The sequence below is a fragment of the Amaranthus tricolor genome, chromosome 15, assembly GCF_026212465.1.
Source record: "Amaranthus tricolor cultivar Red isolate AtriRed21 chromosome 15, ASM2621246v1, whole genome shotgun sequence".
In the NCBI taxonomy this organism is placed as follows: Eukaryota; Viridiplantae; Streptophyta; class Magnoliopsida; order Caryophyllales; family Amaranthaceae; genus Amaranthus; species Amaranthus tricolor.
In genome coordinates this window covers 7462533-7474904 of record NC_080061.1, presented here as the reverse complement: position 1 = coordinate 7474904, position 12372 = coordinate 7462533, and the positions used below count along the sequence as shown (strand labels likewise).

Sequence of the window (12372 nt, the reverse complement as noted above, 5' to 3'; positions counted from 1 at the left end):
TGTAAAATGTAACACTTTTCATGGGTTTCGTTCAGAATTTTTTTTTAATGTAACACTTTTTTGTCGAAAAATATCATCTTTTTTTTAACAAAAAATAACAGTTTTTGCCTAAAAGTAGAACCTTTGTAATGGAAAGCAACACTTTTTTGTCAGATAGATTGGTTCTCACGATTCTCATATATGTATGGTTCTCGTTTGAACTTCTTTCATATATATATATATATATATATATATATATATATATATATATATATATATATATATATATATATATATATATATATATATAATGATTGTATATAAAAACTTGACAAGTTAAAAGTTAAGTTTTTGTTTTAAAACTCAACCAACGAGTCAAGAGTTCTTAAAACTTATTTCGTTATTGCTTTCTTTGAAAAATTTATATATTTTTCTTACAAAAATTAGAAATATGTTAATTTCTAAGGCTACAACAAATAAATGATCTCTAGAACAAAAAAAAGTGAATGTAAATATAATTATTGACTAAAAATAATGACGAGAAACTAAGAAAGTTGACAACTACAAAAAAGAGTCAAAATGATCAGATTCAAATTGCCGTCGAATTTAACCCAATTTTTTCCAGTAATCGAGTCATTCAAGCTATAACTCATTAAGTTTTTTTCCGATTTCAAATTAATTTCCAGCCAGATCAAGTCAAAACATTGTAAAGAAATAGTGTCAACCGCAACAATAGAGATCTCTTCGTCAAGCCAACCCTCTCACACCATTGCGCAAGCCTATTGACAAACCCATTAGTCATTACACTCTAAAACAAAAACAAAAACGGTTTATAGATTTAAAATTATCAATAATGGCAACGGAATTATCCATCACAGATTAAACATGAAGGTTTCTCGTAGCTTTCGGCATTGCATCAAGAATCAGCTTTGCATCGCCTTCAAATATCAAATGTTGCCATCTTCTATCACGAGCTATTTCAATAGCCTAATGAGCAGCAAGTGCCTCAGCCATTCTCCTATGAAAAAAAGATGTATTTTTATCCCCATCACGGAGGATAAGAGGACAACGATGCCACGCCCATGTTTCCATTTTTCTCTTAAGGTCTTCCAACTCCATTTTTTCTTCAAGGGCATTAGTCAACTATTGCATATTTCAAAGGACTTCGAGTCGCTTAATAAGCAATCTAATCCATTTAGGAACTCTTGAAATTTGAAAGAGTCGATCGATATACCTTTAACAGAGCCAAATACGCACCAAAGTTGGACTAATCAAAGGAGTAACACCCTACTACTTCGACTTTGAATCACCAAGTGCAGACTCATGTTTTGAAGCAAGTTCCTCAATGGCTTTGTAGAACTCCTCATGCAGTGGTCCTGGATTGGGCAATGGAACATCATCGTTTAAAACTCGATCGTCTCTCTCAATTCCCGCTTCCTCTAACTCATTGGAATCATACATATCCCATGCATCCAAGTCTGTAAAACCAACAGATAAAATGTCAAAAGTGCAGACAACATAGACCCAGAGAAAACAGTTAAAAGGCACCCGAGGGAATTTTAATCCAATAGAAAGGTCACCTGCAGCAAGAGGATTACATATATTTTATATGGATGCTCGCCTCCAAATTTCGTGTAAATTGTAGTTGTAGGTAGGGTAGCAGACACAGAGGATGATAAGTGAAAGTCCAAAGCATCACTGCTACTTATATACCATCAGATTTCGCATTTAGCACTCTAGAAAGAAAAGAGGTAATGTTACTCTCCTCTATACGAAGAAAACCAAAACATATTATAAGTTGTGTATTCAATCAACTATTCAGATGATCAAAAATCAAGAAATTATGTAGGAAAGCATTCATACGAACACCCTACTACTCAGATCATTCGATTGAAGATTTCTTCCCTTATCTGACAACATTAAACGCCCTTTATCCTTTTAAATTTGACTTTCTTACCATATTTGGCTTTCTATTTAAGTTTTCAACTTCACCAAAATCACATCTTTGTTGTGTAGGGGATGGACGGATGATACAAACAAACAGAACGGACATGAACTAAAAGAGTGAAAGTTATGCAGATTATCAAGCACTGAAGTTAGCACGATGGGTAAATGGGGTTCAAGAAGGGGCATAAGCTCTTAATTAGGGATGCAGAGAAGGAACTACTTTGTCAAAGGGTTCCTATGTAGTATGAAATTTGCACTCAGAATTTAATTGTTACATTTTAAAATGTGTATATGTGAGTTAAAGTACTCTTACTCGATGATTAAGAATTTGAGGCCATGCATAAAAGCACATGAAAATGTCATAGAATCTTTAGTCTCGGGTCTCAAGCATCCTAAATATCCATAAAGATTTAAAAAGGAAGAAAAAAGATAACCCAACTCCAGCATCCCCAGTCAAAGTTGAAATTTTGAAATTTTCTAAGTACTCTCTTTGAAATAAATGAGAAGAATAAGAGGAAAATATATGTGGATGATTATTAAAATAGATTTTCTTAGTTTTAGATTACTATTTGATACATAGAACCAAATAAAGTAAAAAAATTACAATTTTTTATGCCGACAATCTTTGACGTCAATTTTCTTTTATGGATTGATAGGTTTCGGCATTATTGTCTCAAAGTAAGGGCCATTTGAATTTGCAAAAGAAAATGAGTGAAAGACCAAGAAAGAAACCCATGAAAAAATAAATCACAAAGAGAACTCGTTGTTTTGGTTTGGCTCAGAAAAGGATCTGAATCAAATTACCTCTCCTTTAATTTTCTGATTTTAAAAGAACATCATTTCTTCTCCGATTAAGCTCACTGTCAAAGTGAGGTCGTGATCTAACAATTTTACTTGAAGCGTATGCTATTTACCATGCAACATATATGTATAAACATGTTCGATCAAAACTGGCGCAGTGTGACAAATTTAAATCATAATCTATGACCAGGGGCAACCAAGACGATTAAGTACAGAAGGTGAAGAGAATACAGGAAGCTCTTAGAAGGAATTTGCTTCAAATCAACAATCTTCGATTGGAAGGAAGCACAAGGGGCCAGCTGCATTGCATTGAAGATGGTGGTGGCTAGACGAATTTGGAAGGATAGTAGAATTCCAAATCAACCACAAGGGGCCAGATTACTGTTGAGAACAGTGGTTGTGGTGGCAAGGTAGTTGGTTGAAGAACATAAGAGTAAGTAGGGTCCTAGAATTAGAGCACTAGCATGCATATCACAAGTAGGCTCTGGTTGGATATAAACAACCTTACATTACAGTAACAAATACGTTGTTTCCCATTGAGCATTAATAGCAAACATTAACATGCAACCTCACATAAACGGAGCGCAAATAATCAAGTGGGTGAAAGGAGCATGTAGATGAGATGGGGAGTGAAAATGGGTATGTCGTTGAAATGATAGAGAGGTGGTCCAAAAACCAATTTTAGAAAGTAGCAAAATACAAACAACCAAAAATGAAAAAACCAAACTCACTAAGACAGAGAGATATTGCTTAGCAACTAGACATTATTATTGTCCTATAACCACAACTGCATGAACAAGCTTCTGCTTCCCTTTCCTAAAAATCACTTATGAAAGCATAAATTTTTCTTTCCTACACAAAAAAATATTCTTGGATTAAAATTTTGCAGCCCACAGTCAATTAATAAAATTGTGGACAAATGCCTAATGTCCTAACGGGCACGCCACTTCCCCATCCATAAGATTTTTCCATTTCCATGACTCAATAAGCCCAATTTTTTCCATGTGTCTTAGATGGTGAATTGGAAGATCTTTCAACATCGGACAAGGGAGTTTGTAAATGGTATGGTATGGTACAGATCAAGGGAGTTCATAATTGAAGGATTCCTCAACATTAGATCAAGGGAAGGGGCTGCATCGCGTTCTGACTTCTGATAATGAAAGGCTATATAATTGGTATGGTATAGAACAAGAGAGTTTTCCTTCCTGTTGATTGTTGGCATAATTTTGTTGTTGTTTCTAGTGAGGTTGAGGTTGAGGCTTCCATTGTCGAGAGTCGTGGAAGCTTAATTCTCATAATTATTCCGCATTTCGAGTTAAGGAGTCTAGGTCTGAAATTTTCAAATATCTGCATTTGAGGATTTCATACTAGTCTCTTGATATCTGTCAGAAGACCATCTCAAAGATGGAAATGAAATCGATCCGTAAATGTTAACAGCAAGTCAGTAGCGATTCGTACTTCAAAATTAGGGTTTTCTAATAAGAAAACAAGCATAATCAACAATCAAGTAATTCATGAACACAATCATCAACAACCCAAATTACCATATCATTTGTAAAGGAAAAGGTATTATGTTTCATAACTTACCTTGAATGTCGTCCATTGTAAACGGCTCTGGTAGATAACTCTTCGAATCTGTCATGGGATGTTGTTTGAGAACCACTGGTTTTGAGGAGTGAAAAAAGGAGAAAGCAGCAGTTGGTCAGTAAAAATGGAGAAACTGACTCAATTTTGAATTGATTGAGAAACATGACAGTAAATTTAACTTTGGGGGGAATTTAGTTGGAAAAGTAATTAGAGTTTTTTCAAAAAAAATTAGGAGATGTAGTTAGATGTATCAGTTAATCATGAAGTTAGAATGTCTAGGTCAAATTTCAGTTTGTAATTTGTATGGTCAATAAAACCAAAAATTGGAATTGAGTCAATTAACTTAGAATTGAGTCCTTATGTTGGCAGTATTGATGTCAATTTTTAAAAGTTATAAGAGGCAAAAATATTTTTGTATATATGTAAAATCCAAAACGACTAAAGTTGATAGCAGTAATAGACAAATAATTCAAAATTCTATTGAGATATAAGTAGTGGCATCGTGTTTTTTAAATATAAAGTTGGTCTAATGAGTAGATATATCCAATGCTCTTCACTTTTTTGAGATGAACACTATGTTTCAAGATGATCTTGGCTATAAAAATTTGGTTGGATATCAACTAAACAACCTCTTCCCAAGAAAATGGCAAACCCAAAACATTATTTAGTATATTGCTTGTATAGCCTGCTAATTATACCAAAGGTTTCAAAATATTAAAGCATTATACAGATGCTACACTTTGTTCAATCAATGGTATCATGCGGACAACTTTTTTTTCCAAATATAATCTCTAAATGTCCAAAAATTATTCTTGTCCTAAAAAAATTTACACTAGCCCCTTATAAGTTGAACCTGAAGAACTATAAACCTTTGGCTCCTTCGAGAATGAACATCAAATGCTTGCAAAAAAAGTATAAAAAAGGTCTTCAAAATAGTTTCTAAATACATCAAATAAGCTTAATATATGAATCTAAAAGTACTAAATTAGGGATCAAAAGAGATGCCACTCATTGATCAATATTAACAATTGACTTGAAAAAACCAATTGACAGGATTCCTAGGGCATCCCCTTCTCCTCAATCATCAGTAGAAGTAGTTAGAAGTGAATTAATGGCACTCGTATATTAACAACTGACTAGAAAACCTTGCATTAACAGAATATAATCAAATTTTTAGATGTCAAAATTACTCCAATTTTGAAATGTGAAAACTAAACTAGCAATAAAAACCAAAAAAAGGGAAAGAAAACAAACCAGCCAAACGAGTAATAATTTTAAGTTCATCTTCAGCATCTTCAATGACTTGTTGAATCGGACCACAACCAAGACGCTTTTCGATCACCTCACAATCGGGTTCTTCTCGGCAGACTTGTAGACGTTGGCGAGTTAAACTCTCAACATTTTTACGATACGCTTCATCTTGGGGAACAGCTTGAATCTCTTCTAGGGTTTTGTTGTAAACTGAAATCAACGCTTCTCGTGGATTAGGAATCACATCAAGACCTACGATCCCGGTTGTTTCCTTAATTTTCGCCATTAATGGCCTTGCAATTCGTCTCAAGAACATCTTTCACGCTCTCTACTCTACTGATTCTATGGTTCTCTACGCCGTGTGCAATGGCTATGAAGCTACAAACTCCAGGGTTTATGAATCCAAATTTGAGTATTTTTTTTAAAGGAGAATTATTGGGTTTATGAATCCAGCATGTTTTACAAAGGTGAAATTTTTCAAAAATAAACAAAAAATTACATTTTTAAAATAAAATTATTTAAAAATGGAATTTTTAAAAGTAAATTTTTTTTTTTCTTTAGTAAGTGTATCGATTATCGAGTAGATTTAGGCAAGGCAAGATTAACGAGAATCAAAATTCAAAACAAGGACATTTTTAAAGTTGTATATGCTACAACTAATTCATTTTTATTTGAGCAAATCTTACTGCAAGTAATAGAAATGCTGACTAAGAAAAATAAAAGTAAAAATAATATTCTCTTTCGTTTTGATTTCTTTCTGATTTTTCTTGATGCTAGCACATCCCAATCTAAATCTTGGTGGTCTGATTAGAGATATCATTATTTCACATTGATCTTCAATATTCAATAGTACTTTGCAGCAAAGTACTCGTTCCCTCTATTGTTGTACAAGTCACGCATCAAAGGTTATCATTTCTTATATAACTGTTGATTTATGTAGTTTTATATGTGCACTTGGGTGATAGATGTTAAGCAATTATCGTTTGAAATTCTGCTAAAAGCATCTAAAAGTTCCTACACCATCCATTGTTGTCCCTTTAATGTCAAGAATGATCCCGAGTCTTGCTCGTTACATCCGAAGAGTATTGTTGATCTTGTATAAAGCCTTTGTATGTTTTAACGTAACATTTGAATCAATTTACAACATTAACAGTATGCATCAAACACCAGGTACTTCCAATCCGGAACAATTTTATGTTGTATCAATTGGATGAAATATGTTTCAATAAAGCATCAGCAGACTCCTTAGCGAAATATTTTTGCCTCAACTTAACATAAGGATAACCCATGAAGGAGAGCAAATGGGAGGGCTTTGAAAACGAAAGTATTTCATACCACACTTCATTGTTTTCATCCAGCTCTACCGAAAAGCGCTCTTCCCCGGCCTGCAACGTGCAATGAGAAATGGTAGAATTATAATAAAATGTGACAGCAAACTTTCCAAGTAACCGAGTGTAGAAACAAAGAGTGAGCAGTTTTGTAGACCATGATAAAGAAAGAAAATGCAATTTGAGATTGAGCTACTCTTGCAAGAGATCGTTTCTCAGTGAGACGAGCTCAAAATAAGAAATCCATATGCTTATAATTTGTATTAGTTGGACTATTTAACTTATGTATGGGGTGCGTCTCATAGTGAGATCGTCTCATGCAAGAATTTGTGTATGAGATTTGCTTTCCATTACATCAACAAGAGAGAACGAGGGATCACACAACCATGCAAATAATATATCTTATTGTTCTTTGACATGGTATTCCATCCATCTCATCCACCTCTCATTTCAAGTGGAATATTTAAAGCCAGATATATGAGGTTTGTGTTGCATCCATACTTCTAACTCAAACGGCTCTCCTGTGAAGGAGTGTAATAGAGCATATAACAGGGTCTCAAGCCCTCAAGGCCTCAACCATCAACATAAGCGTTTGGTTTGGTTAAGTTATTTCCTTGACAACACAACAAGAATAACAATAGCATGTTACAGACTCCGGACATACTTTTCTGATAGATAAGCAAGCTTCATTCTAACCTTGACTGTACACAACATTCATTGCTAATTTTTTTGGCACAGGAGGAGGCGGTCAAAGAGCAGAGAATGATGATTTTATAATAATCAATTAAACACCATATCAGCAAAGAAAAGACAAGAATTGCAGCTGAGAAGAAACTGATACTGACCAACAGATGGCCATGAAGAGTGCCACTACCAAAGCGGTATGAAGCTTTCATTTTCTCAGAAGTCTTGTTCTCATTCACATACACCACCTGAAGGGGCATCATTAACCATGGAAGGAACTCCTTGACACAAACACAAAACTTTACCCCCCTTTTGATTGGAGTGTTGGGTTCAACAAATGTCCATTTCATTTGGAAATGCCTGTAAATATGATGATCAGGCCGCACGGCATGATTATTATTCTGGAAAAAAACTTTCTGAACACAAAACTAGAGAAACAAAACTACCTCCAATTTTGGAGTGCTTGCTTTCCTTTCTCATATGTCTCTAGTCCTGAACCAATTCGAGCACGAGCATGATTGAGTAAAAAACCCTCTGCTGATAACCGCTCATCTTTCTGGAGCGCACATACCGGCCTATCTGTAGATCCTTGATATTTAGCGTCATAGTTAAAGGAATCACACCTGTAAAAAACACAAAAGAAACAGAAAGAAATCGCCTTACTAAACACAACTCCGAATTACTGAAGGCATAAAATAAAATTCAAAATCACTATGTACTTTTCCAAGCAGGCTTTTTGGTCTTTCGGAGAAGGGCGACTCCAGAGAAGGAAAACCATTGTTCCTGTCACAAGAACAAAAGTTTCATAATATTGGCATGAAGTAGGTATTATACAAATTGTAGAATATGCAAAATGAATGCAATGAGATTGATCAAAAAATAACTAACTTCTCAGCAAAGGCACCAGTATGGAGATAAGACTTAAGACTTAAGAGGGTCACCCGGTCATCTATCAGTTAAAGAAAATCATCTATATTTTATGCAATGCACAACCAATTACCAGTATAACAACTCTAACCAGTGACCATCAACAAAGTTCACCAGCTAAATGAACCCACTGTGAAAATGCACCTAGAGTAGGTAAGAAGTTGTTAGGATCGACAAGTTTGAATAAGATTGACTAGTGATGAGTTATGAATGGAGCTAAGGAGTGGAAGTGATGAGCAAAGAAAGAAAGGGTTAAATATTGTAGTTTGAGATTAGACTCTAGTATTAGACCATACTACTTTATATTTTAAATGATAGATCACATTATTTTTTGCAATCAATGTTATAATAAAATTAATGTCACGTTACATTTTGCAATCACATTATTATATAAAAATATTACAATTAAATTATCATAGCATAAAGAAAAAAAACTCTAACGAACCAAATGCACGAATCACATCCATGCTAGTTTGTATCTCCTTTGTAATGTTTTTGTTAATAAGCATCTAAGCTCTATCCAATAAACACAAATTAAAAACACTAGCCTTTAGGGAGGACGTAGCCAAATGATGATGTTCGTCAAACATTGGTGTAATTGTTTGTTTATTATTTTAATCTTTGCATTAATTTACCTAATTCATTAGTAGCCTCCGTTGTCACACAATTCGTGATTCGGGTTGATTCGTTGTACAAATTCGGATTTACGATTCGCTAGTCGACATACTTGTTTGTTTGATTCAATTTTTAGGTTCATGATTCGTGCATTTGGTTCATAAAAGCTTTTTCATAATCAATAACATGATTGAAAAAAGTAATGTGACATTACTTTAATTTAATTGTAACATTAATTGCAAAAAATAATGTAATCTATCAATTATAATATAAAGGGATATGGTCTAATACTAGAGTACTAGAGTCTAAACTCTAAATCATTAAATAATACTAGACAAGTAGTATGGTCTTACTGAGTAGTGGAGTCTAAGCAATTAAATAATAAAGAAATATGATTTATACAAGGGCCTATAGTATAAAATTGCTCTATAACTCATGGGTACAAGGGCCTATAGCTGTAAAATTATCAAAACATGTGAGAAAATAGAATACAACAAGTCTCATCCTATTCTTTCATATTCAGTATGTATCATGTCTCAAAGTTCATCAATTCATTTATTCATCTCCATTAGTCCCCATTTTTTCATTCTTGTCTAGCAAACATTCATAATATTTGTGGAAACAGTAACAAAATTATAGCTTAATGGTGGACAATCGCTTGAAGAGCAAGTTCAAGAAGGGAGCTCTAATGGTGGAACTCACATAAGATTCGTATTTTCTTTTACTTTGTAAGAAAACACTAACACTTTAGATCAATGATTTCACTGATTTGAAATGCGAATCAATGCGATTCAACACGCGAACGAACCCCGGTTCAGGTCAATTGAACAAATCGCGATTCATGATTCATGTGACACTCATACTAGTCATTAAAATGCCAAACTATTCGAATATGTTCTCATATCCTAATCTATTTGCTATTAACTTAAACCCTTTGATTCTAACAACTCTTGACAATCTATCAACAATTATTTATATGATCTCCATGCGATTATCATACTTTGATGTCCAAATTAATCCAATTATCTCCTTTACTATAACAAAAAATAAATTATTATTAATTAACCTAATTAGTAACTTCAGTGATTCATAAATTTCTAAACATCAATCATAATCAACCTCATATTTTATATCAAACTCATATAGTTTAATCTAAAGAACACCTTAAAAAAATCACCAAAAGAACTCAAAATAGTCCCCAAAATAATTCCTGAACAACCTTGCCTTGCAATCCTAAACTATGTCTAAACTACCTCGTTAAAATCAAGATTCCCTTAACTACAACCTAACTCCATCACCACAACCACCACCAACCAAAACGTGCACAACTCATAAACAATGCATATGACTACCAAAAGAGCGCAAAAGTAACCCTAAAATAACCTAATAAACTATACCGAACAATTCACTTGACAACATAGTATCACCAAGACAACGCCTTAATAATTCTAAAAATTGCTATATATTTCATTTTAAAACAAGAACAAACAAACTCTTGAATTCGACCTATGATTCAGACTACATACCAGTTTCACAATCAATTTCCAAGAACCAAACTCATAATCATCCTATCTAAATACTATCTCCATATACAATGGCTTTCAGTACTAAACTCATAATACTATCTTAGCCAGCAACTCACATTCCAAAATTTGCAATGGTAGTCCATTTCATATATCAAGTTCATAATCAAGCTCATGGTATAATTTCATAAACTATCCCATTTTCAAGATTTAGATACCAATTTTATAATCAATCCTTCAAGGTGCCCAACCATATTCATTACTCTAATTTCATATTCACCAATGATGTAAACCAAAACTCATAGCCTAGATTTACTTTCTTAGTTTTGAATTTCGCTTCAAGAACCATAGAATACAAGCTCAAACCTTGCAACACCAATAGATGCACTACCACACTTCACCGTTTCCCTACGTAGGCAACTACGACCATAAGCAATGTTCCTCTCCTTTATAATTCAAACTCACGCTTAAAAATCCTAACCCAGATACTTAAACTCATCTGTTACCACTACTTTACACCACGCTGTTCATTTCACACTTTCCACCATTTTCAAAAGCAACCTAAACTTCCACTCTCAATTTCCATTAAGAAAATCCAAACTTAATCCAAGACTAAACTAAAACTTAACAACATCAATTTCTCAACATTACAATATCATCATGTAAACTCACGAATAACCATCGACAAAATTCCCATGACTTTCATAATTCCTTCGAACAATGTAGAAAATAAGATTACATTCATAATTATTTATTAATCAAAGCAAGTAAAATCAGTTAGGTGGGTGTGTACCTCAAGATTATTGTGAGGGATGTTTGAGGAATTGAATGAAGAAAAGTAGAAAACACGGCTCTATCTTATGTTTTTATCGTCTTGTATGACCAGAGACTTTGCAAGAGATAAAGAAAAGCACAAAACAGAGAAAAAAAAAACATTAATTTCAGTAAACCATAACTTAATCACAAACTTCTGTGAGGGAGACTACCTCTAATTTAATTGAAACCTATTAAAATCAGTAAAATTTGGACAATGAAATTGTTGCTATAAAGAATCAAAAGAAATTGGTAGATTATGAAAAGTTAGAAGAAAGAGTACCAACAATATATGAACCACAAAGTGATGAATGAAAAATTAAGAAGCCTCAATTTCCAATCTTCTTCATCACCATAGATGGCGGGACAGACGCCAACCTGGGGGCTGTTCGCTGCTGGGCGTCTGCTAGGAGGCGATGTTATGCGAGCAAGGGTAGCCTTAGAGACGGTGATATGGCGGTGGAAAGCTGGCGAGGTTGGGCGGTGGCGGTAGTTTGTGGTGTTGAGGCAGGTGAGTGAGTGGTTAAGTTTGGGTTTCTGATTTCAAGAGAATGACCGGGAAAGGGGAGAGGATAGCATTTACACATTTTTCTTATTCTTTTATTCTTATTATGCTAATCTATTTATTATTGGAGTATTATTTTTGTGTTATTATTATGACTAAGAGATAGATTTCCGTGCCAAGCATTAGTAATGAATTTTTTTAATATAAAATTAGTAATTTTATATGTGTAATTAAGTTATTATGTGACTTTTAATTTCTTAAGTATATTGAAACTACAAATTGATTTGTTTTAAAAACTGTAAAAGTATTATTATTAAATTGAAATTCATATTATTAATATATTATTATATAAAACATAACCATAAAACTATACACTAATAATAATATAGTTTATAAGTAATTACATAAAATA

At 33.5% G+C, this 12372-nt stretch overlaps 2 protein-coding genes across 4 annotated transcripts; both read right to left on the bottom strand.

Moving 5' to 3' along the window:
• Positions 1-427: 427 nt before the first annotated feature.
• Positions 428-6502, bottom strand: LOC130801802 (probable NADH dehydrogenase [ubiquinone] 1 alpha subcomplex subunit 5, mitochondrial). Its single transcript, XM_057665694.1, has 3 exons — positions 5569-6502; positions 4315-4389; positions 428-1457 (listed from the first exon to the last, which is right to left on the bottom strand). Exons 1-3 carry the CDS (start codon positions 5879-5881, stop codon positions 1270-1272), a joined length of 576 nt encoding a protein of 191 aa, XP_057521677.1. The 5' UTR covers positions 5882-6502; the 3' UTR covers positions 428-1269.
• A 148-nt stretch (positions 6503-6650) lies between these two features.
• Positions 6651-12044, bottom strand: LOC130801801 (UPF0548 protein At2g17695). 3 transcript variants are annotated; one of them, XM_057665692.1, is made up of 6 exons: positions 11739-12044; positions 11436-11531; positions 8297-8360; positions 8024-8200; positions 7739-7937; positions 6651-6950 (listed from the first exon to the last, which is right to left on the bottom strand). In XM_057665692.1, the coding sequence occupies exons 3-6, from the start codon at positions 8353-8355 to the stop codon at positions 6768-6770; spliced, it is 618 nt and encodes a 205-aa protein (XP_057521675.1). In that variant the 5' UTR covers positions 8356-8360; positions 11436-11531; positions 11739-12044; the 3' UTR covers positions 6651-6767. The 3 variants fall into 3 exon arrangements, with proteins under 3 accessions (XP_057521675.1, XP_057521674.1, XP_057521676.1); XM_057665691.1 differs by lacking the exon at positions 11436-11531; XM_057665693.1 differs by lacking the exon at positions 11436-11531 and having other exon boundaries at positions 11743-12043.
• Between the last annotated feature and the right edge of the window lie 328 nt (positions 12045-12372).

What these genes read in the sequence shown, in the direction of transcription:
- LOC130801801 (XM_057665692.1), bottom strand. Translation starts at nt 8,355, where the DNA reads ATGGTTTTCCTTCTCTGGAGTCGCCCTTCTCCGAAAGACCAAAAAGCC. An exon ending in CAAGCACTCCAAAATTGGAG is followed by an intron (nt 7,938 to 8,023) that starts GTAGTTTTGTTT and finishes TCATATTTACAG; the next exon opens with GCATTTCCAAATGAAATGGA. An exon ending in CTCTTCATGGCCATCTGTTG is followed by an intron (nt 6,951 to 7,738) that starts GTCAGTATCAGT and finishes TGCACGTTGCAG; the next exon opens with GCCGGGGAAGAGCGCTTTTC.
- LOC130801802 (XM_057665694.1), bottom strand. Translation starts at nt 5,881, where the DNA reads ATGTTCTTGAGACGAATTGCAAGGCCATTAATGGCGAAAATTAAGGAA. An exon ending in AATTATTACTCGTTTGGCTG is followed by an intron (nt 4,390 to 5,568) that starts GTTTGTTTTCTT and finishes CCTCAAAACCAG; the next exon opens with TGGTTCTCAAACAACATCCC. An exon ending in TACAATGGACGACATTCAAG is followed by an intron (nt 1,458 to 4,314) that starts GTAAGTTATGAA and finishes TTGGTTTTACAG; the next exon opens with ACTTGGATGCATGGGATATG.